Source organism: Anopheles maculipalpis, chromosome 2RL (assembly GCF_943734695.1).
Source record: "Anopheles maculipalpis chromosome 2RL, idAnoMacuDA_375_x, whole genome shotgun sequence".
Lineage (NCBI taxonomy): Eukaryota > Metazoa > Arthropoda > Insecta > Diptera > Culicidae > Anopheles > Anopheles maculipalpis.
In genome coordinates this window covers 4,012,157-4,033,810 of record NC_064871.1, presented here as the reverse complement: position 1 = coordinate 4,033,810, position 21,654 = coordinate 4,012,157, and the positions used below count along the sequence as shown (strand labels likewise).

The following is a 21,654-nucleotide window of genomic DNA, read 5'->3' as shown; positions in this document are numbered from 1 at the left end:
ATTATTTACTATACTACTATTGGAATCGTTTATGCTAAATTTGTCGCCCAGCTAGTGCACTTATACAATGGGTAGTACCGAACCGAAAATCTCCTTTGGAGTGAAAATGAAAGCCAAACCCCTTCTTGGAATCAGTCCGGCATCAAGCGTCACACTGAAATCGAAGGAAACAAAAGAACGGATTGAGTTTCTGGAAGACAATCTTATTAAAAGTTCTGGGTAAGTTAATGTTGTATTCAATGCACTTTAGTTCATAAATAATTCCTTCCTGTATTGATTTTTTCAGCAAACAGGAAGAAGAAAAGCCGAAGCTTTTGATTATTCCACCACTAAAAAACGAACGATCGACCGACCGTTCGGCGAAGATATCCATCATCCAGCAACTCAAACAACAGCGCTTGCAACCAGACGACTCTCCCAAGGATGGCATCGAAACACTCGAGCAGCGAGCGGCACGGGAGATTGTGGCCGAAACAGCGGAAGCCATAATTAAGAAAGAAGATACATCCGGTTTTGTTGTACCGCTTAGGCCGGAAGAGCTTCCACTAGATGGTGCCCGTGAAAGCACGCTGGACGATTACGAATCCGTCCCGATCGAACAGTTCGGTCAAGGAATGCTGCGTGGAATGGGATGGAACGGTGATGTGAAAAAAGATGACACCGAAAAGATCGCACTAGGTCCTATGCCTCGTCCAAAAGGACTCGGACTAGGTGCGGATCGATCGGTCAAGCAAGGTACAGTGCCGGGTGCGGTACAATCGGCGCAGGGTGAAAATCTTGTGATGAAATGTGGTGCACCGGTGAAAATGGTTTCTGGCAGACATAAGGGAAAATACGCAACGGTAAGTGCCACTAAGCTTTTTTTTTAATTTATTTTATCAAATTTCTGTACATCTTTTACGAGTTCTCGCATCACAGTGTAGTAGTGTTGCAATTGTTTATCCTTCTGATGCTTTTCCGGGTTTTCACAAATTTCCGTCGGTAGCTTGGCAAAGTTGGGCAACGCATACGTTCCCATCGCGAGGGCCAATCGTCCAAATCGAACGAATTGTTTTTCTAACTCGTCTCGTGACAAATCTTTTTCCGGATCACCTCCCAATCGCTGCAGAGTGGCACAGAAAGCGTTGTAAAACTCGTTGACCAAATAAGCCAGCTTTTCTCTGCGCAGTTCGACTTCCCCGCAGAGAAAAATGAACAGCGTGTAATCCAGCGCTGGAGATCCGTACCGAGCCATCTGCCAATCGAACAGACAAACATCGTTCACACGACCATTAGCGTCGTAACCGAACATAACGTTATTCGTCCAACAGTCTCCATGGTTTAGCGCTGCATATGGTTCTGCTCGCTCACCTTGGATGTGTGCCCCTGTTCTTGCCCACATAGACTGGCCTAGATCCAGCAGCTCACGGTACTGGGTCGATTCCTTTTGTGGATCGAATGCTGATGCCGCCAGTTGACAGTTTCGAGGCGTTAGCGGTCTCGTTTGCTCCGTATCGAGTACGATCGAAAGAACATCATTCAACAGTCGAATTCGTTCGAACAGCTCCGGCCGATGATGCTTCAGAGCAAAGGAACAGGCATTTAATTTCCCCAGTGCAATCATCAACACACGCACATGCTCATAGTCGACTGGAATGTACTGATCCAGTAGTTTCAGGGGTGGGCGCTGTGGAGCCACTAAATCCTCTAATATAAGCACAGCTTCACCACGCTCCAAGTCACAGTACGCATGGTAGCATTTCGGATAGTTGCCAAAGTAAGACCCTTCGCGCTGGGTAACACCGTGCTGTAGTTGAATGTCCTCAAATGCTGGCAATATACGCTGATAGATGAATATTTCGCGCTCGAAGAGTAGCATCGCATTGAATCGCTTTCGTTGCTGTGAATCCTCGGGTGGAAATTTACAAATCACCGAAAGAGTTGGTTGTTGTGCGCTTACGAAGCGAGCCCGTACGATGAGTCCAATGTATCCATCGCCTGATTTTGATCCCTGCTCGTGCTCGATGGAGAAATGATCGCGGATGAAGCCTTCTTCCTGTGCTACGATCAGCAGCCGTTCTTGCACGTACGCTGGAACACTCACAGGTGCCTCAGTCATCCTTAATACACGATTCGTGTGCTGTGTTTCCACGTCTTTTTATAATTATTTGTGACAAAACAAGCAGAGATATCCAACATTAGGGAGGGCTCTATAAAAATATATTCTTCTATGATGTTTACCAAGCGTTACTATCTACATCAAAGCTTTTGGTTTGCCTTATCGCTTGTGTGGAATACTCCAGCATAGCTGAGCTTTAAGAGATCTTTTGGTAGGTAAGCTGCCGATCCACTGCTCGAACCGAGAAACTGTTTCATATACTACACTCTCTATACAGACACGACTTTCACTTTTCTACTTCGTAGCACATTGTATTTTTGTTGAAATGTAGTAATAAATGCAACCACAACTTTCTTTAAATGCGATCTTCACTGCGTTGTTTTGATTCGCTCAAGTCTCGATCGTATCTGACGTTACGTTTTGTTTTTTCTCCTTTCCCAACGCTGTTGGTTTTTGAACGTGTCAAGTGCGACTGTTGTCTGAACACTGTCTGATGACAGACACTAGACCCCATACTCACTTTTCTCTCTCAAAAAACGGAGAGGATCTTGTAAAATCTCTTTCGACTTCAGATGATCATCAAGAGGAGGGAATTATCTGTTGTTAACTATATCTGCTCTAAATCATTTTAGAACGTGATACAAAAGAATATCTATTTTATTACTTTCCAAACGCATAATAAAAGTCGGGCCAGGTTAATCCAGGCATCAATTCAAATGTATCCAAACCGTACGGCATCTCGGATGCTGCCGGCCATACGCTCCCTATATCGAATAGCTGCTTTTTCCGTTGTGCCATACACGAAGTTGACTTCGTTGTTTCCACTGGAATCTTCTTTCATCAAACCTTCCATCGCCTCGTCCGTATTGGGCAACTCATCAGGGGGAGTACAAATCATTGGCAATATCATTATAGCTATCAGAACTCCGTAACGACCGAATTGTTTCAGCTGATCACGGAAAGCCCTGCGTGGGAACTGACGCTCAGTATTGCCGCCCAAGTTGTTAAGATGTTCACTGAGACTGTTGTAGTAGATGCTCAGGAGTCGTTGGTAGCTGTGAGCACGCAACTCCTCATCGGTACAATTGAAGATAAAGTAGACTAGGTCGAGTACGGGCGATCCATACCTAGACAATTGCCAGTCGATCAGCTTGATCGTCTTAGGCGTTTTGTCCTGAAAAGATAGCATGAGATTAGAATACTTATTCATCTAAGGAAATAAGTAGTAATTCTTACATCTTCTTCATACTGGAACATCATATTATTGGACCAGCAATCGCCATGCCCTATAATAGCGTAAGGCTCGGCAGCTTTTCCATCGACACACGCTTCAATTTCCTCTGCACAGCTATCCTGTATTTGTTCCATTTTTCCCCGACAGAATGTATCGCTCTCATCAAGCGTATCGATTGCCCTGCGGCACATCCCAGCCATCGTCTTCTTGAATGTACCCTTCGGATCGAGTGCAAGCATCTTGGTTACTGGATCACTAAACTCACGACACGGTGCAAACTCTTCCGGTTGTTGATCTTTCATCGCAAACGAAAGGGCGTGAAGTCGGCCAAGGGTGATCATAAGCAGTCGCGCATGTTCGAAATTGACGGGATTCGCTTTATCCCACATACGATACGCCTGCAGTCGTAAATCCTCCATAATGATTACCGACTCCATCTTATCAATGGCGGTGCGCGCGAAATAACAACGTGGCACATTGTTAAATCTGCCCAGTCCCTCTGGGAGAGCTTTTTCGCTTTGGAACTTAAGTAGCAGCGGTAGAATTGTCACATACGCCACCGATTCTCGATCGAACAGCGAAACACCTTGCTGCTTGCGCAATTCATTTTCTGGCAGCAGCTTACACAGTACCACCAACTCACGGTTCGCTTCACGAATGTGCACCTTCACCAAGTCGCCAGCAAAACCATCACCCACGTTACATCCGGCTTCACTTTCCAATCGGTACAATCCTGCGGTAAATCCTTGCTCCCGTGCGACTTGCTTGAGCGCGGATGAGAAGCAGTCCGGAAATGGTGTGTTTCCCGTCATGTTTTCAGGTTCTGTTCGCCACTAAACGGTAACTGGTTCAACTGACGATGAAGGACGTACGTTCGGACGGAACTCACTTTATAAATCCAATAACCGGTCAAGGTAGACGGTGTGATATCAGACCCGGTGGGTTTTTCGTTTTTCGCTTCTTCTCAATTGCAGCATTCAGCTCAAAGTCTGTCTAAAAGCTAGAAACTCTTTTTGATGCTGATAAGCGCTAGGCGGAAAGGTTGATAATGCCATAAGACTAAAATGGCAAAAGCGCGATGATTTCATAACCGAATGTTTTTTGGTATATGGAGGGTGGACCTGCACGCACGCTTGATTAGATAGTCGAACGGAACCATTCAATGGGACAGTAGACGATTAAATATCTTGTTTCACTGGCCATGAACGTCATATGTTCCCATAGGCAATTAGTAACACAATGTCCAACAAACAGACTATAACGAGAAGGAGATTATTCCGGCACCAACTGTTGAGTTGAGAAGATAAAACAGAACAAGATCATATAATTTGTTAGACTTTATAGCATATTCGTTACTCTTAGTACATACGAATTCATCTAATTATCTGCTAAAGTTTGAGTCGCAACGATTTTATATGTATCCAAACCGTATGGCATCCCGAATATTGCCTGACATTCGTTTTTTGTACCGAATGGCGGCCTTTTCTGTCGTACCGTATACCAGCCCAACCTCACTATTGCCATTATTCATTTCATTCATGAATTCTTCCATTGCCGTATCCGTATCTGGTAGTTCATCGTTGGGCGTACAGATGATGGGAAGTACCATCATGGACATCACCAGTCCGTAGCGACCGAATTTTTTCAGCTGCTCGCGGAATGCACTGCGCGGGAACTGACGCTCAACGTTTCCGCCTAGATTGTGTAGATGCTCACTAAGACTGTTGTAGTAGATGGCCAGGAGTTGTTGATAACTATGTGAACGCAACTCCTCATCGGTACAGTTGAAGATGAAGTAGACTAGATCGAGTACTGGAGATCCATACCTAGACAATTGCCAGTCGATCAGCTTGATCGTCTTAGGCGTTTTGTCCTGAAAAGAAAACAAGAGATTAGCAAACAAAGTCACGCAAGCAAGCAACCTCAACAACTTACATCCTCTTGATATTGGAACATCATATTATTGGACCAGCAATCGCCATGCCCTATAATAGCGTAAGGCTCGGCAGCTTTTCCATCAACACACGCTATAATTTCTTGCACAGAGCGATCTTTGATTTGTTCCATCTTTTCCCGCCGGAAGGTATCGTGCTTTTCGAGTGTATCGATCGCTCTACGACACATGCCGGCCATCATCTTCTCGAAACCTGTCATATCTTGATCTAGCATTTTGCACATAGGGTCACTAAATTCACGGCACTTGGCAAACTCTTCCGGCTGCTGATCTTTCATCGCAAACGATAGTGCGTGAAGCCGGCCCAATGTGTACATGAGCAGTCGTGCATGCTCGAAATCCACTGGGTTCGCTTTATCCCACATCCGGTACGCTTGTAACCGAAGGTCCTCCATAATGATGACCGATTCCATCTTATCTACCGTAGTTTTCGCGTAGTAACATCGTGGCACGTTGGTAAATCTGGCCAGCCCTTCCGGAATACCTCGTTCACGCTGGAAGTTCATCAGGAGCGGTAAAATTTCCATGTACGCTTCCGATTCTCGATCAAATAGTGGGACGCCTTGCTGCTTTCGCAATTCATTTTCTGGCAGCAGCTTGCACAACACTATCAGCTCACGGCCCTCCTCGCGAATAAACACTTTCACCAGCTGTCCAACAAACCCGTCACCCATGTTGGAGCCGGATTCACTTTCGAAGCGATACATCCCTTCGGTAAATCCTTGCTCCCGTGCGACCTCCTCCAGCCCGGCTAGTATATAGTCCGGGAAGGATGTATCAAGTATTACAGGCATTTTAGATTTTTTTAAAAATAAACTTGACTTTAAACTCCTCGATGTTTCTTGACCGGTAACTGTTGCAATAATGATGCTGAAAGTGTCTGCGAGGATCAGTTTTTAAACAAATAGTGAACACTGACCGATACGGATAGATATCGATTCCGTCAGATATTGCGCCGCGTCTTTTGTACCTAATGCACGGTGTAAATATTGATAAGGGTTCGAGTGTTGATTATTTCCACCGTTCGCATGCCAGTTCGTTGAAGACGCGTGACTGGCATCATTCCATCGCACCCTTCCTTTTCCAAAAGGTAAGATAATCGCTCCGTTTGTTGCGTGTGCCACTTTCCCAAAAACAATTGCTTCTGCAAAACATAAGTGTCGCGTGGGTCGTTTCTGTAACGAATGACTTGCCAGTCGTATCATCGATAAAGAGTTATCGTACCGCATAAGTCGAAGATAAGCAGCGAACGGTGAACGTGGCCTACAACAGCACAGAATTTGGGGCGAAATGACCAGCCGCCGATAATTATACTCAATAATAACATCCGAAAAACAAAAGGTTTCTTGTATGACACAGCAATAGATTACGGTGTACGCGTGGCCAACGCGCGCATCTGACGCTAGATAGTCGAATGCTACAAAAATGTGCAGGAAAGCCTTTGAGTATGCAGACTCTTGTTGACTCAAGCTGTTTTATTGTGTTATATTGCGGGAAGTCATCATGACTGTAGCTAATTCATTAGGACCAAGACGTTAAGAAGCTCGCGATGTCCTATAACTTTTACATGTTTTTATTCGAACGTTTATAACTTGCAAACTTGAATTAGAATTGAATTAGAAGACACTCAAAAATATCCAAACCGTATGCAATCCTTCACAACTCCCCTGATCCGTGTTTCGTACGCTTCCTGATTCGATTCGGTTGTCTTGAAGAAACTTTCATTCAACTGCTGCGATTCTGCCATCTTGTGGGCCAGCGCCTCAATGTCGGGCAGTTCCTCGTTACGGGTACACATCATCGGCACCAAGAACATGCCCATCAGTATACCGTACCGACCAAACACGCGCAACTGCTCATCGAAAACCGAACGGGGAAAAACCTCCCCAACGTCATGCTGCAACTTTGCCAACATCGTCGATAACGATCGATAGTAGATGTCAATCATCTCGTGGTAATACTTGCGCCGAAACTCCTCATCCGTGCAGCAGAAGATGAAGTACACAATGTCCTGTACCGGGGTAACGTATCGCATCACCTGCCAGTCGAAAAAGATAATGTCCCGCACTTTGCCATCCTGGTGAGAAATACACTTGCTTGAGGTTTGTTGGTTGTGCACACACACAAAGAGAGTACTTACCTCATATCGGAACATCATATTGTTGGTCCAGCAATCGCCATGCCCAACAACCGCGTACGGTTCGGCTAGTTCCGCTGTGCCACATCGTAACAGCTCGTCAAACACTTCCTCCTTCAACTGTTCCATCTTGGCCCGCTCGACCGTATCCTGTTCGTTCAATGCATCGATAACCATTTGCAGCTGTGAGAGGATCATATTACGGAAGGGACCATCCGCTTTCAGCATCGGATCGAACGGGTTCGGTAGCTTAAACTGTTCGAACTGTTCCGGCCGATCGCGCTTCATTGCAAGCGATATCGCATGCAGCCGGCCCAGATGCTCCATAAACAGTGCCGCATGATCATAATCGATGATCTTATGCTTGTTCCACAGTTGAAAGTCACGCAATCGAAGATCTTCCATAATGATGACCGATTCTTGTGCCACTTCGTCGCAATGCGCATAGTAGCATCGTGGCGTATGGAAGAAACCTTCCTCCTCGGTAAGAACACCCTTCTGCCGTTGATACTCGTAGATTGTTGGTATGAAGCGATCGTACACCAGCACCTCCCGAGCGAATGCGGTCATCGAGCTGAACTGCTCACGACGATCATCATCCAGTGGCGGTATTTTGCACAAGTACACTTCGCTTCTATTCCCCTCACTGATGGTGGCCTTGAACATCTGCCCCACGAACCCATCGCCTTTGCTGGAACCAAAATCCAGCGCGATCGAATAGTTACCCTCGGTGAAACCTTCCTTCGGGGCTAGCTGGTTAAGCGCCGCGTACAGATATTCTGGCAGTTCGGGCACTTGGTCCTCAACACCATTTGCTACCGTGTCACCATGTCCATTGGTTTCTGTGCTAGGGGTCGAACTGGACTGATCTGCCATATCGCGTGTGGTGATTGTTTGCTCCAGTCTCCAGTCTGTAGTCGACCGCTACTAAATCAGTACTAAATAAAAAACCCCGCAATCGAGCACCGACTTGTTAGCTCTCGAGCGCTTGGGTTCGTCTCCACTGTTCTAAACGTTGTATCTCCGAGGTGATCGTGTGCATAGGGTTGGTGGTGGACAACCGAGATACAACACACATTTGTTAGTGGCATTGTCGGATACGAACATGGCACGATACAACTCTGCTTGAAATTCTCAATGGAACATGATGCCACGCTGGAGAGCACCTAAACCGCAAGACATTCAATAGCTGCGAATTGGCCATTAATGTCTGTGTGGTGGGATAGAACGCGTGAGAGATGGCATGTGACGATTGAGACGATTTGTTTGTACTTCCCGCTGGGAGATGATTAAGAATTCTTATTCGCCCCCTTGTTTTGGCGCTATTTTATATTGCTTTTTTGTGATTGAACGCCTAATGAACACCAACGAGACGTTCATCAGTTCATGAAGATTGATGTAGAGCTTTTTTGTTGATAGCAGTCCACACAACCATTACGGTATACCAATATTTGAGATCTTTCCTGCGTGTTTGTGATGTTTGCACGTTATGCTTGTTGAATTATTTGGTCAACAATACAAAAAACCCTCCCTTTTACTGTTTGCGGTTCGCGTTTCGCACATTCGGCATTCGCGTTTTTTTGTTTTGAGCCCCCGACATAGCCCGATAAGATAACAGGCGTGCGAAGGAGACGCACGGTAGGGGTCTTCCTAGCACCCGAAACATATCTCCTCCGCAGAGGGTGGGATAGCTTTGGTGCGCGAATGGAATGGAGTCGACCCTGAGGGAATTGCGACCCCGATGGAGAATAGACCAGAAACAAGGGTTACCAATGACTGAGCAATTCTATTAATTTACTGTTCGTTGTCGGGTCCTGGTGCTACTGATCAGCAGGTTTCGTGACGGGCTGACTCGGCGAATTTGAACAGCGTCTTTTGCAAGTCATGATACTCCCCGACACGTAACAACAATATTTGGGTGTTGTTATCCTAGTGTCTTAGTTAAAGATTAGTATTAGTCAAGACGGTTGGGTTACACGTAAACCATTACAGGGGCGAACAGAGTGAAAAAAGAAATCGATTCATCCGATAAGATAAAATCTCACTTCCGTAGTACATCGCGTTGCGTTTGAAGGAAGGATTTCTTTATCGTTTTCTTTACTCCGATGTTTCAATCGGACCATTGGATGAGTTGCTTTTCCTTTCGGCAGATTGCTGCACGTCGTGAGCAGTGCAGTGTATCGTTCCTAATTGTAAAGTTGTGATTACCGGTGTGAAAATGGTGCTAGAAACGAAATCCAACGACTTGTCCGAGGAACAAATAATTGCTACCGAACCGGCTTCTTTCGTTGAAGAAACGGACGAGAAGGTAAATCAAATCGCAGCTGAACCGGCGATCGCTACTCTTTCCGGTGAACCGGAAGCCGATGGTCCACGTGAGCTTCCGAACTTCTTTTACACAGCGATGGATCAGGTGGCCAGTAGTGAAGGATTCAATACCGGTCAGTACACCGTTGAAGTTGAGGATGGTTCCAGCAAAGGTGATGGATTCGTGGGCGAACTGTTCCGAGCTCATCTCGTCGAAGGTGATCGACGGGAGGTGTATCTGTGCAAGATTCCCCCGTTGAACGAAGCACGTCGTCAACAGTTCGGAACGATGGCAATCTTCGAACGGGAAGTGCTCGTGTACAACAAGTTCCTTCCGCTCATGTTCAGCTATCAGGAGGAGAAGGACGTCGGCAGAGAGGATGGCTTCTTCTGCACCCCGAATTGCTACTATGCTCACTACGATGGAGAGACCGAGGAAGCTATTATCGTAATGGATGATCTTCGCCTGCAAGACTACACCATGTTTAGCAAGGATAAGGCAGTCGATTACGAGCACGCCCGGTTAACCATGGAACAGCTGGGTCGCTACAATGCGGTCTCGCTGGCAATGAAGCGTGACCGGCCAGAAGAGTTCGAACAGTTCAAGGTGCTTGATCCGATGAAGGAGATGATGGGTCCAGGTAATCCCTTCCTCCAGATGCTCCAGAAAACGGGAATGGACGCTATCGAAACGCTCGAACCGCATGAAACGAAGGAACGAGCCAAAATGCAGAAACTGCTTGACAATATGATGGCAGATTTCGAACGGTTCGATAACTACGAGCTTGCGGAACCGTACGCTGTACTCGGCCACGGTGACTGCTGGATCAACAACATGATGTATCGGTACAGGGTGAGTCTGCAAGAAAAGCGTCATCATGCTCCGTAAGGATTACGCAAACAAATGGAACCCATTTGATATCAATTTCAGAAAGGAACACCAGAGCACGTCATACTGCTCGATTGGCAATCGGCCAGGTATTCGTCGCCCATACTCGATCTGGTGTACTTCATCTTCTGCTGTACGGATGAAGAGTTTCGCCGACGTCACTACGACGAGATGATGAGCGTGTACTACAACTCACTCGCAACGTTGCTCGAAAAGCTTGGCCACAGTCCGCAGGAAATCTTTCCACGAACAGCCTTCCTGCGGCAGTTGCGTCAGTACGGACGGTTCGGGCTGTTCTTGGCTGCGTTTGTCGTGCCGATGATGTGTACGCGCAAGGAGGATCTGCTCGATATGGACGCAACGGCTGAAATGTTTCGCGAAACGGAAAACGTCGACATTGCTGTCTACACGAAGAACACAGATCAGAGCGCTTATCGTAAGCGGATGAGTGCGGTGATACGGGACACCGTACGGTACGGTTACATTTGATTGACCCGGACACAAAGGTGATTTAAAGTAGTGTTTCGTTAGAGATCAAGGCATAGGGTAGGAAAAATATACGCAAGATACCTTTTTTAATGTTAAAGAAGAATTGTTGTGGACAGTATTAAATCACTGGGGTTATGTTTGAAGATAAGGATTTTTCTGCTGTGCACACCGATAGCGATTTGAAGTTCAGTAGTGTTTGTATTGCGATCAAACAGAGGCTGAAGATAACACTTATCTTCAAAGCATTATCTATCAGTTGGTTCAACGTACCTCCGTAAGGTCACTCTATTCATCAGTGGATACGTGACCCACTTGGCCTTCTTGGAGACTGTGCTTCTTCTTCTTGTTCTTGGCTTAACGATCTTCAGGGTCATGACGGCCATAAACTGGTCTAATAGACATATTAATACCACGTAATTGGATAGTCAGTCTTCACTACGGAAGATAGGTCCGGGGACTCCGGAACCGGAAGAAGAAAAATCTGTCATAATTAGACAGTAATTAAAATTGATTGCAATCAAATAGTACGATAAGAGCACAATGCAGCTGAACTGCGCCACTTGCAACGATTTTCTTCATGGCTTAACGACCTGTTAAGTTATGCCAGCCATCAAATAGCTTACCAAACTTGTTATGGATGGTTAGTCCTCAATACGGGGGAGCGGTCTGGATGGGATTTGAGCCCCGGTCCTAACGTACGAAGATCGTCACCGCTATCGCCTTACCACTGGACCGCTCCCCGTCAAGTGTTATACCACCTAATTGAAGTCCTACAGGTTAAGTCTATGTGTGTGATTATGGTTCCATAATGAAAACAATATTTTGCAACAATTCAGCTATTATCAACTGTTCGCTGTGATTCCATCCTACAATTCGAAAACTGAAAAGGGGAAAACATACAGGTTCGATAAGATAAAGCTACGACGTGCGACAGTCTCGTGGCGACCATATAAGGGGAGTCGTGTGTCACACGGTTTTCGCTTAGGAACGATTGAAATAATTGGTCAGTCATGATGAGGGAGGTTATGTCTAGATTTTATGGACCGCTCCGTTCAGCTTTTCGGGCTCATCATGGTTACGATAAACCAATTTCATTGATGGCACACTTCCATGACTAAACGTCCGGATGATGATAACAATCTTCTGTACCCCCTGGTAATCTAGAAATTTGGATTTGGTTGGGTTTACTCCGAGCGTATGCCGAAGCAGTGTGCTGTTTTACGGCGTTACGTACAGTTGACATTCCTTCGGTTTTCGGAACGCCATGTATGGGTATGCGGTAGTAGCGAACCGACGACGCTACAACGGCATTTGATGGACGTGATAATGCTATCGACACAAAAGACGCGTGGTGGCGTCTGAAGGAACAGCACTATCGTGTGGTGATTAGATAAATCATATATTCCATGTGGCGAAGTGATTCCAGGTACGTTACTTCAACGATTTTATCGATTCCTCTTCTCAACCCGTACGTGTGACTCGTCGCTAGCTGATCTAAATATAACAGACCGTCAATTGGACGGCGCAATTCAGTTGATCGGTCTCTGAACGGTGACACTTGCTGGACGAAACGTATCGACGCCGCCGTACGTAGTGTGTCCATACCAAGTTTTCGAGTACGGACTGGGTGTGAAGGTGTTATAAGATGGCTGGAGAAACAAATACGGATTCTAGTGTAGAGCAAGCGACGGTGTCCACGGTAGCTCCAACTGAAACGTCCGCAAAGCACGTGTCTTCTACTGTTGATTTAAGAGATTCTCAATCACATGATGTAATAGAGGCTGCAGTGCAGGAAGAAACTATGGCAGAAGAAAGTGTAAAGCAGATAAGTATTGTTGAACAGAGCGCGACGGTGCCTGAGAATGAAAAACATCAGGAGTTATCAGTTAACGCGGAGGAAGCATCGTTGGAAGTGGCGAAAGTTGTAGAACAAAACGAACCTGTTGTGCAACTATCCGAAAACAGTGTGATGGAGCCAGTGCATGATGTTTCAATTGCGGACGAAGAAGACAATACTGAGGCATTTGTATCGGAAAAAAGATCTACGGAAACTGTTGAAGATGAAGATGCCTCTGCTGAACCTGTTGTTGTAAAGGAAGAAATTTCCGCCGAACCTGTGGCGGCTGAGGAAGTTTCCACTGAACCTGCCGCTGTAAAGGAAGAAATTTCCCCCGAACCTATTGCTGTAAAGGAAGAAATTTCCCCCGAACCTATTGCTGTAAAGGAAGAAATTTCCGCTGAACCGTTTGCGATTGAAGAAATCACCACTGAACCTGCTGTTGTACCGGAAATTGCTTCAGCTGAACCAGCTGCTGCAAAGGAAGAAACATCTTCAACTGCAACTGAGCTTCCCAAGTTCCTGTACAAAGCGATGGAACAAGTAGCTAGCGGACAGGGTTTTACTGCAGGACAGTTCAAGATCGAGTTTGACGTTGGATCAAACAAGGGTGACGGGTTTGTGGGTCAATTGTTCAAAGCATTTCTCACCGAAGGTGATCGTCGGGAGGTGTTCCTGTGTAAAATCCCTCCACTAAACGAAGCCCGTCGCCGTCAATTTCCCACGATGACCATTTTCAGCCGTGAAACGCTAGCGTACAAAACCCTGCTACCGGCTCTATTCACTTATCAGGAGAGTAAAGGTGTCGCTCGTGAAGATGGTTTCTTTAATGTGCCAAAGTGCTATTATGCCGAATGTGACGAAACTGCGGAAGAGTCGGTTATCATAATGGAAGATTTGCGCCTGCAGGACTACCGGATGTGGGATAAAATGGTGCCAGTAAACTATGAACACGTGAAGCTAACGATGCAATCTTTGGGACGTTTGCATGCGGTGTCGCTTGCGTTGAAACGGGAACGGCCACAAGATTTCGAACAATTCAAAGTGTCAGACCCGTTGGAGGTGCTGATGCCCGAAGGAAGCCCTATGGCGGGAATGATGGTTCAGATGATACTCGACGCGATTGAAACGCTTGAACCACATGAAACGAAGGAACGAAGCAAGTTGCAAAAGCTGGCAGATAATATGCGTAAGGAAATGTTAGCCTGCACCGATAGCAGCTCGGCGGAACCGTACACAGTACTCGGCCATGGCGACTGTTGGGTGAACAACTTTATGTTCAACTACAAGGTGTGCATTTAAGTTTTTTGTTTGCCTATTTGCATTGTTTAACTGAAATGTTTCCCTTTTTAACACTCTTGCAGAATGGAATTCCAGAAAATGTTGTCCTGCTTGATTGGCAGATAACGCGCTATGTATCACCCGTGCTCGATCTCGTCTACTTTCTGTTCTGTTGTACGGATGAAGAGTTCCGACGGCGGCACTACGACGAGATGATGAACGTGTACTACAACTCGCTAGAGACACTACTCGAAAAGCTTGGCCACAGTCCTCAGGAAGTCTTCCCACGAACAGCGCTAATGCGTCAATTACGCCGTTACGGCAAGTTCGGAATATTAATGGCCGTTTTTCTGGTGCCGATGCTATGCACGCGCAACGAAGATCTGATCGATATGGATGAGGCGGCCGAGAGGTACCGCGATACGAACGAAATGGATTTGAAGGGCGTGACTATGAATGCCAATAAACAGGCGTATCGGACACGGATGAGTGCGGTGGCACGCGATTTGGTGCGGTATGGGTATCTATAGACGTAGCTGCTACTTCACCGAGTGATGCGATAACGTTTGCAAACGTACGCCGAAGTGTGAAAATGATAGATGAGCATAGAAATCTGAATACATACGTTCTTTGGGAAGTATGATGTTAAATGTAGGAAATGTAATGTGTAGTACCTTCTTACAAAATAAATTCAGTCATAGTTCAGCCAGGTAAAGAGACGGACTAATTATTGGGCTATCTCTCGATTTCTCAAGTAAATGCTAACTGAATTCAAAACCTGTAATACGTTAGGTCTAGGACATAACACTCCGTTAAACTGTGGCGCCATCTTTTGTAAAATGGTTCGTACTAAAATAGACCCTTCGTAACTGCAATAATTTCCCTTCAAATCGAACCGATTCCACAACACGATAAATCATATCTTATCACATGGCCATTTATCTTATCTTAAACGGTTTTAAACGAACTTACCAGTCTTGCCATTGTATTGTCAACTGAACCACTGCCTTGCTCAGTACAAAACATTCAGTCAGAAAGTCAGAATGAAAAGTTCTTTAACCATACCCGAATACGTGAGCGATGCACTAAGCAGCGTGGCACAGAAATTAGGCTTCACCAGTAATCAACACTCAGTGGATTATGATTTTCGTACCAGCGAAAACAATCGTTCGGTGGTGTCCATTTTCTATCGCGTGACATTTCGTGAGGAACCACGTGAAGTTACCGTGCTGTGTAAGGTTCCGCCACCCGGTGCAGACGATGCGCTGTTGGCATTGTTCGAACGTGAAGTGTTCGTGTATGGGAAGCTGTTGCCTGCATTCGAACAATTTCAGCGAACAGCGCAGGAAGCGGTTCCCACGAACACAACTACATCAACCGCTCCGGAGGAGGAAATCGTATCCTTTGGACCGTTGTGTTATCATGCACACTGTGACGCGAAAAAGGGAGAGGGTATCATTGTGCTAGAGGACGTGCAGAGGCGTGGATTCACCAACCGACACAAGTTCGAACCGATGGACTATGAACACGCACGTCTTGCGATGGTACAGTTGGGACGATTTCATGCGATTTCGCTAGCCCTTAAGAAGCAGCAGCCAGAATTGTTTGACCAGTATCGCTACATGGGTGACGTTACCGGTGAGCGTGTACTAGCGATGGAAGGGTTCGAACAGGCAATGGAACAAGCATTCGAAAGTGCATCGGCCACGCTGAATCCCGGCGATGTGGGAAGGCGCGAAAAATTGGCACGTCTTCGTGGATGCTTTGCCGAGGAGTTGCAGAATATCAGCGATACTGCCCTGTCGGAACCGTTCTGTGTTGTATGTCATGGGGACTACGCGGGAGACAACATGATGTTTTCGTACAATGTAAGACGTGAACCCTTGGGCGTGTGGATTAATGTAATCAACGTGATGTAAGCAAGACTGATTTTATGTTTTTTTAGGGAGGATTTCCAAATCGCATGGTGTTGCTTGACTGGCAGCTGGCAAAGTATGGCTCTCCGGCACTAGATTTCGTACACACCGTCTTCCTATCGACGGACGAATCGTTTCGCCGCAATCACTACGACAACATGCTGCAGACGTACCACAACGCGCTGATGAGCCATCTTGAGCGACTTGGCGATGATAGTGCCACGGAGTGGTTCCCGCTGACGGTGCTAATGCGGCTAATCAAACTGCAGGCTCGACAAGCATTGGTGCTTGGCATGCTCCACATACCACTGACAATTGCAAGCGAAGAAGCGGCACTCGTTGCGGAAGATCAGACCGATGAGGATCGTGAGGATTCTAGCTCGGTGCAGATAAGCGATACGGGCGATGCAAAGTATCAGACGCGTATGGCGGGACTGTTGAAGGATGTTTTCCGATTAGGTTTTCTTTAGCGATGAGAATATGGCGGTATTTTTGTTGAAATTTTAATAAAAAATAAATAATAATTGTTGCGTTGTGGAGACTTTCTTGTACATAAGGATAATGAACTATGAAATCGATTAAATCAACGATCATCTCATATCTGCTCTCTTGTCATCCCGAACAGGTTAAGAGCTTCGATGAAGACACCGGTCGTGTGATTGTAGAATTATCTATCGGCAGAGTCCTGGAATCGTTGACTGAATGTTCGGTGCAGCTAGTAACAGTCGGAGAGTTTGGCAAAAATTCTAACGTTATAAGTAGGTAAGCAGCCTCGCTGTGCTACGAACGGATTATTTTCAATTCCACCTCTTTCCTAACACCTTTTTTTACAGATACGGCTAAGTACGAACAGTTTAAGGAGCGTGAATCAAACAACGCTTCGGCAACCGGTACTTCCTCGAAGGAATCATCCCGAAAAGAGGACAGATCCCTTTCCAAACACAGCAGTTCCTATCGCGATCGCGACAGTACGAATAGCAGCAGTGAAGACGAACGCGAACGACACCGACGAAAGCACAAGAAATCATCCTCCCCGTACATACGTACCTCATCCGGCACGAAGAAAAAGTCCCACAAATACAAGCAACGACGAGAGTATCGGGACGAACGGCGAGGTTCTTCGCGGGACCGACGACGGCACCGCAGTCCACGGGCGTCGGATTCGGAATCGGACGATAAGTTGCACAAGAAGAAAACGAAAAAGAAGAAGAGACCTCGAAGCCGTTCCCGCAGTCGACAGTAACCGTATGTGTGTGCGTGTTCATTTGTTGGGGTTCTACTGCTTGACATGATATTGAGGATATTACATGGGAAATTAGGACATGGACGGGAACGAAAAAAGGCTCAATTTTAAAGGAAAGAATTGCTGCTAGGTTCGTCGTAAGAGTTGACTTTAGTATGCACAAAAAAATAATAAAAAATAAAAGAGTTTCTCACATTACATCAAAACAAAAAGTGAGCCAAAGCCATCGTGACCGAAATTAAATATTTAGATACAGGATTTTATTTTACAATTATTTTATATATTATGTTCTAGGTCGATTTTTCAAAACGATCTTTCCAATACAAATTAAATCTTACAGCAAATACTTACTAAGCGTTCGGTCCAAACCGTGAAATAGCGTCACCTCAGCTAGCTTTACAATGCTGATTCGTGTAACGTTTTGCCATTTTTGCCGTACGTGTTTGATGCTGCTCTACCATCGCCTAGCGTAGAGTCGTCTGGTCCGTGGATGTAGCGACGCACAAAGCCAGCCATCAGGTCGGGAGAAACCGTTTTCGGATCGTTACGTCCGAAGAGCAGTACTGAGCACAGCAACGAAACCAGGATGGTAACGGCCGCCCCGAGGAATGTATACCACATGTAGGACACGCGAAACAGTGGGAAAATATCGCTGAAATGAGGACACAAAAATGTAATTCTCATCCAGTACTGACGTAGTTTGATGCCCCCTAGCTACTCACTCAGTTGTGTATACGCTCGTACTGGTGGCGTTTATAAGCGAGCGGTCAAACTCGTAAGTGCATCCATCGACCGACATCGGTTTGTGCGGGAACACGATCGTACCGGTCGCTACCCAATACTGTGCCTTCAAGCTCAACCAGGACATAAATATCACGCCGAAAATGCCACCGGTAAGAGCGCTCTGGAATGATTTTTGCATAAAGTGTTAGAATAGAGCAGCTGCTAGTCGCACTTCGTCTTACCCTTGATTCAACCCACGGGATTAGAATTCCAATAGTGAACGTTCCCAGCAATGGTCCATTCGTGATCGCTTCCAGGCTCATCGTCAGCTGTAGTACCGTGCCCATTTTCTCGACGACAAACACCAGTGCGGCACAGAGCGCACCAACACCGACCACGACCGATCGCATGATCCAGTTAACTGTCCGCTGGGACAGAGGTTTGTGTACGAACGGTTTAACAAAGTCTTCTAAAATGACGGCCGACATGGAGTTGAGACAGGTGGACAGTGAGCTAAGTGCTGCGCTAAACACTCCGGCTACGAACAAACCCGGCAGTCCTGGAAGATCTCTTAGGATGTCCATTACGAACAGCGGTAACAGTTGATCCTTGGCACGAGCGAGCTGTAACAGGTACATTACACCATTAAAAGGAAAGATGGTCGGAGCGCGACATCAACTATTGCTTGCCTTAGTCGTAAGAGGATCACAGTTTTGATACGTGGCGTATATTAACAGTCCACAGTAGCTACACAGCGACATCAGCAGACACACGCCGAATACGAAGATCCATAGCGCCCGTCTACCGGCAGCTACCGACGGAAGGGATAAATATCGCTGTATCATATTCTGACTGACGGCATTTGTCTGGAGCCAGTAAACGAATCCTCCGATCAGTTGGGACCAGAATGTGTGCCTTGTGGTTGGATTGATATCGAAGCTGCATCGAGCCGAAGAGAAGCGACGGTAAGAAAAAAAGGTTCAAGAACGCTATTACATCGCAATTCTTACTTGGGTCGCTCCAATCGTCCTGTGTTCCATGCGCTTCGAAACACAACATCCGAACCTCCCAGATCGATCGTACCCTTGATAGCGACCAGCACCAGCGCGCCGAACATGGAAAATGTTTGTACCACATCGGTCCACACGACTGCCTTTAAACCGCCCTGTAAGTGAGCAATAGGATACGTTCCGAAATTGTAGATATTGTCAGCAAAGCTCGAGGACAAAAGGAAGAATCGACGAATCGTAAACCTACCACACAGGTGTAGAACACGCAGACAATACAAACGATGGGCGTTATAACGTGAATGTTTACACCAGTCACTGCGACGACGACACGACAGTTACACAGAAACATAACACAGAAAGAAACAAAACTCGGAATGTGAAATCATGAACTCTACATGGACAAAGATTAACTGTGGGTTAGCATACCTTGATTGAAAGCTAACGCCGGCACGTAAATAACGATTGGAAGATAGCCGATCTTAAAAGAGACAGTTGGAGGTGGTTTAGTGGTCTGTACCAGCATCGTGCAAGTTTGACGAACTCCATGTATACTTACATTCATAATGGTAAACATAACCGAACCAAACATCCGTAATCGACGGTCAAAGCGGGTCTCTAGGTACTGCAATGGATAATATGATTGATAATTACACTTCATGTAACAGATTGAATCAAATGCCTTGCGATCGAGTCTAGACACTAACAACAAGTAATCTAACGCAGTGATATAGTTGATCTTGATCATTGCTAATTTGACGATCGATAATCTTTGGGTATACAAGACCTTTTCGAAAGTTCTCTACACTCGTGTGCCTGGCGTTTAATATCCGCAAACAGAAATCGGAATCTCTATATAATTGGAGTCTAATTACTCCAATGAAAACCTCCAGGTTTTCTGCTAGGATCGAATGGGCCTTCCAAAAGGCTTTCAAAGGCCACTACTCAAAGGTATGTCTACTTCAAGAATTCAGAATTCAAATCAATCTCAAAATTGAAGCTATATGTGCAAGAGCGTTTAATTCTACCGTTTGATTACCCGGCACGACGTTACTACCGGTTGTGGAATTATTTTCCTTCTTTACGACCGCTTAAGCAATGATGCTCTAGATCTGTAATGAACAATTTATCCCACCGAAACTACCCGTAAATTGGGGTCCTTTCCTAATTCTACACTGCCTCGTAAACCTACAATTCATCATAAATTTGGACCGTTTGGCTGGTTGATACCAAATTAGCGACAGCGGAGCAGACAAACCGCCCGGTAAATCCACTGGTCAAATGTACCGTGAAAAAGCAGCATGCATCACCATGTGCCCCGAAAACACGGTGTAGAAACAATCAATCTAATTGAGTGCCAACCGAGCCAAGCCGACTAGTGTCGCGTCACGCGTTTTGGGCACGGGACGTATGTGTTTTGTCCCGAAGCACATGGCGCACATTTTGAATGAAACTGTGAAGCAGTTGAAAGACACACGATCATCGATCGATGGCCGATCACCGAGATCCAATTGAAGCAGCGCGAACGAAAGGATCGTACCGGCACACTTTCACTATTTCCGGCTTGGCACACGATCGTGCGCCATTTTTATTGCACTATTTCTATCCACCGTGCAGAGAATGGCTGTTGGAGAGGGCACGAAAGGGACAATATTTTTGACAAGCTGTAGCGAAAGTAAATGCAATCCACATGCACCTATATTTTAACTCATAACGATCAACTGTTCTGGGTAATTCGATGTCCTGTCTCACCCTTTCAAAAACCAGGGAACGCGGGATGCCGCACAATCCGTGAAATGAAAAAGGGGTATAAATTTAAATTTGATTCAATTAGGTAATCATGCCATCCCTCGATGGTCAGATTGTAGCTTGTATAGGGATAAAGCCTGATTCATCGTTGCAGTTCGTTGTGTTGGTTGTTAGCTTACTTCGTACGTTGATGTGATGTTTAGCTTGTGAAATACGGGCAGATAGATAAAACCCATCACAAACCCCATCAGGGTAACTCCCAGCGCCACATACACGTACTGGATACCGAAGGAGTACACTTCAGTCGGAAGTCCCAGCAAGGTAATGCCCGAGATGAAGCTGTGTTGAGAATGGGAATACGGACACGGAGTCAGTCGAGGTGTCGTGGTTGGTGAATCCGATCGATCGACCCATCTCTCACTCACCTAGCGATAAGTGATAGGGCTATCGGGAACACTAGCATCGTTCGACCACCCATCAGATACTCAGACTCGGTGTTCGGTTTCCGTTGCACAAAGCCAAAGTAAACCCCAATCAGTATGCACAGCAGCAACATGGACACAAACACTAGGTAATCGGGCCACGCGAACCGCCTCATGTGCTCAACGATATCCTCCAGATCCGTTGCCATGATCCCTTTTTTTCGAAACTACCAACGATCACTCATACACACACACACACGTACCACTCACACACGAACACACTTGCAAAAGGATTGCACTTAAACCGGAAGCTGAGATGATCGGTGCACATCGGGTAAGACACGCTTGTCTTGTCTCACGGCGTAGTG

The 21,654-nt window shown here is 46.1% G+C and overlaps 9 protein-coding genes across 9 annotated transcripts in view; 5 read left to right on the top strand and 4 right to left on the bottom strand.

Moving 5' to 3' along the window:
- Positions 1-15,932, top strand: part of LOC126557619 (glycerol kinase) — a 164,471-nt gene extending 148,539 nt beyond the window's left edge. The window contains exon 11 of the mRNA XM_050213460.1: positions 15,923-15,932. The gene's annotated coding sequence lies outside the window, so the exon portion shown is untranslated. The remainder of the gene's footprint in view (positions 1-15,922) is intronic.
- LOC126558147 (G-patch domain and KOW motifs-containing protein) lies at positions 18-17,388 on the top strand. The gene is made up of 4 exons (XM_050214107.1): positions 18-219; positions 287-842; positions 16,768-16,900; positions 16,976-17,388. Exons 1-4 carry the CDS (start codon positions 68-70, stop codon positions 17,383-17,385), a joined length of 1,251 nt encoding a protein of 416 aa, XP_050070064.1. The 5' UTR covers positions 18-67; the 3' UTR covers positions 17,386-17,388.
- On the bottom strand, positions 866-2,104 carry LOC126558176 (uncharacterized). The gene has a single exon (XM_050214140.1). It carries the CDS (start codon positions 2,096-2,098, stop codon positions 866-868), a length of 1,233 nt encoding a protein of 410 aa, XP_050070097.1. The 5' UTR covers positions 2,099-2,104.
- LOC126558110 (uncharacterized oxidoreductase dhs-27-like) lies at positions 4,744-6,080 on the bottom strand. Its single transcript, XM_050214063.1, has 2 exons — positions 5,268-6,080; positions 4,744-5,205 (listed from the first exon to the last, which is right to left on the bottom strand). The coding sequence occupies exons 1-2, from the start codon at positions 6,078-6,080 to the stop codon at positions 4,744-4,746; spliced, it is 1,275 nt and encodes a 424-aa protein (XP_050070020.1).
- Positions 6,914-8,299, bottom strand: LOC126558039 (uncharacterized). The gene is made up of 2 exons (XM_050213974.1): positions 7,427-8,299; positions 6,914-7,363 (listed from the first exon to the last, which is right to left on the bottom strand). Exons 1-2 carry the CDS (start codon positions 8,297-8,299, stop codon positions 6,914-6,916), a joined length of 1,323 nt encoding a protein of 440 aa, XP_050069931.1.
- On the top strand, positions 9,642-11,122 carry LOC126557944 (uncharacterized oxidoreductase dhs-27-like). The gene is made up of 2 exons (XM_050213874.1): positions 9,642-10,583; positions 10,662-11,122. The coding sequence occupies exons 1-2, from the start codon at positions 9,642-9,644 to the stop codon at positions 11,106-11,108; spliced, it is 1,389 nt and encodes a 462-aa protein (XP_050069831.1). The 3' UTR covers positions 11,109-11,122.
- On the top strand, positions 12,754-14,756 carry LOC126557452 (uncharacterized). The gene is made up of 3 exons (XM_050213234.1): positions 12,754-13,386; positions 13,465-14,235; positions 14,310-14,756. The coding sequence occupies exons 1-3, from the start codon at positions 12,754-12,756 to the stop codon at positions 14,754-14,756; spliced, it is 1,851 nt and encodes a 616-aa protein (XP_050069191.1).
- Positions 15,255-16,612, top strand: LOC126558121 (uncharacterized). Its single transcript, XM_050214075.1, has 2 exons — positions 15,255-16,094; positions 16,172-16,612. The coding sequence occupies exons 1-2, from the start codon at positions 15,270-15,272 to the stop codon at positions 16,610-16,612; spliced, it is 1,266 nt and encodes a 421-aa protein (XP_050070032.1). The 5' UTR covers positions 15,255-15,269.
- A 384-nt stretch (positions 17,389-17,772) lies between the features above and the next one.
- Positions 17,773-21,502, bottom strand: LOC126559793 (sodium-coupled monocarboxylate transporter 1). The gene is made up of 10 exons (XM_050215967.1): positions 21,290-21,502; positions 21,044-21,203; positions 19,675-19,740; positions 19,545-19,596; positions 19,366-19,433; positions 19,119-19,273; positions 18,798-19,047; positions 18,351-18,731; positions 18,108-18,289; positions 17,773-18,037 (listed from the first exon to the last, which is right to left on the bottom strand). Exons 1-10 carry the CDS (start codon positions 21,493-21,495, stop codon positions 17,782-17,784), a joined length of 1,776 nt encoding a protein of 591 aa, XP_050071924.1. The 5' UTR covers positions 21,496-21,502; the 3' UTR covers positions 17,773-17,781.
- Between the last annotated feature and the right edge of the window lie 152 nt (positions 21,503-21,654).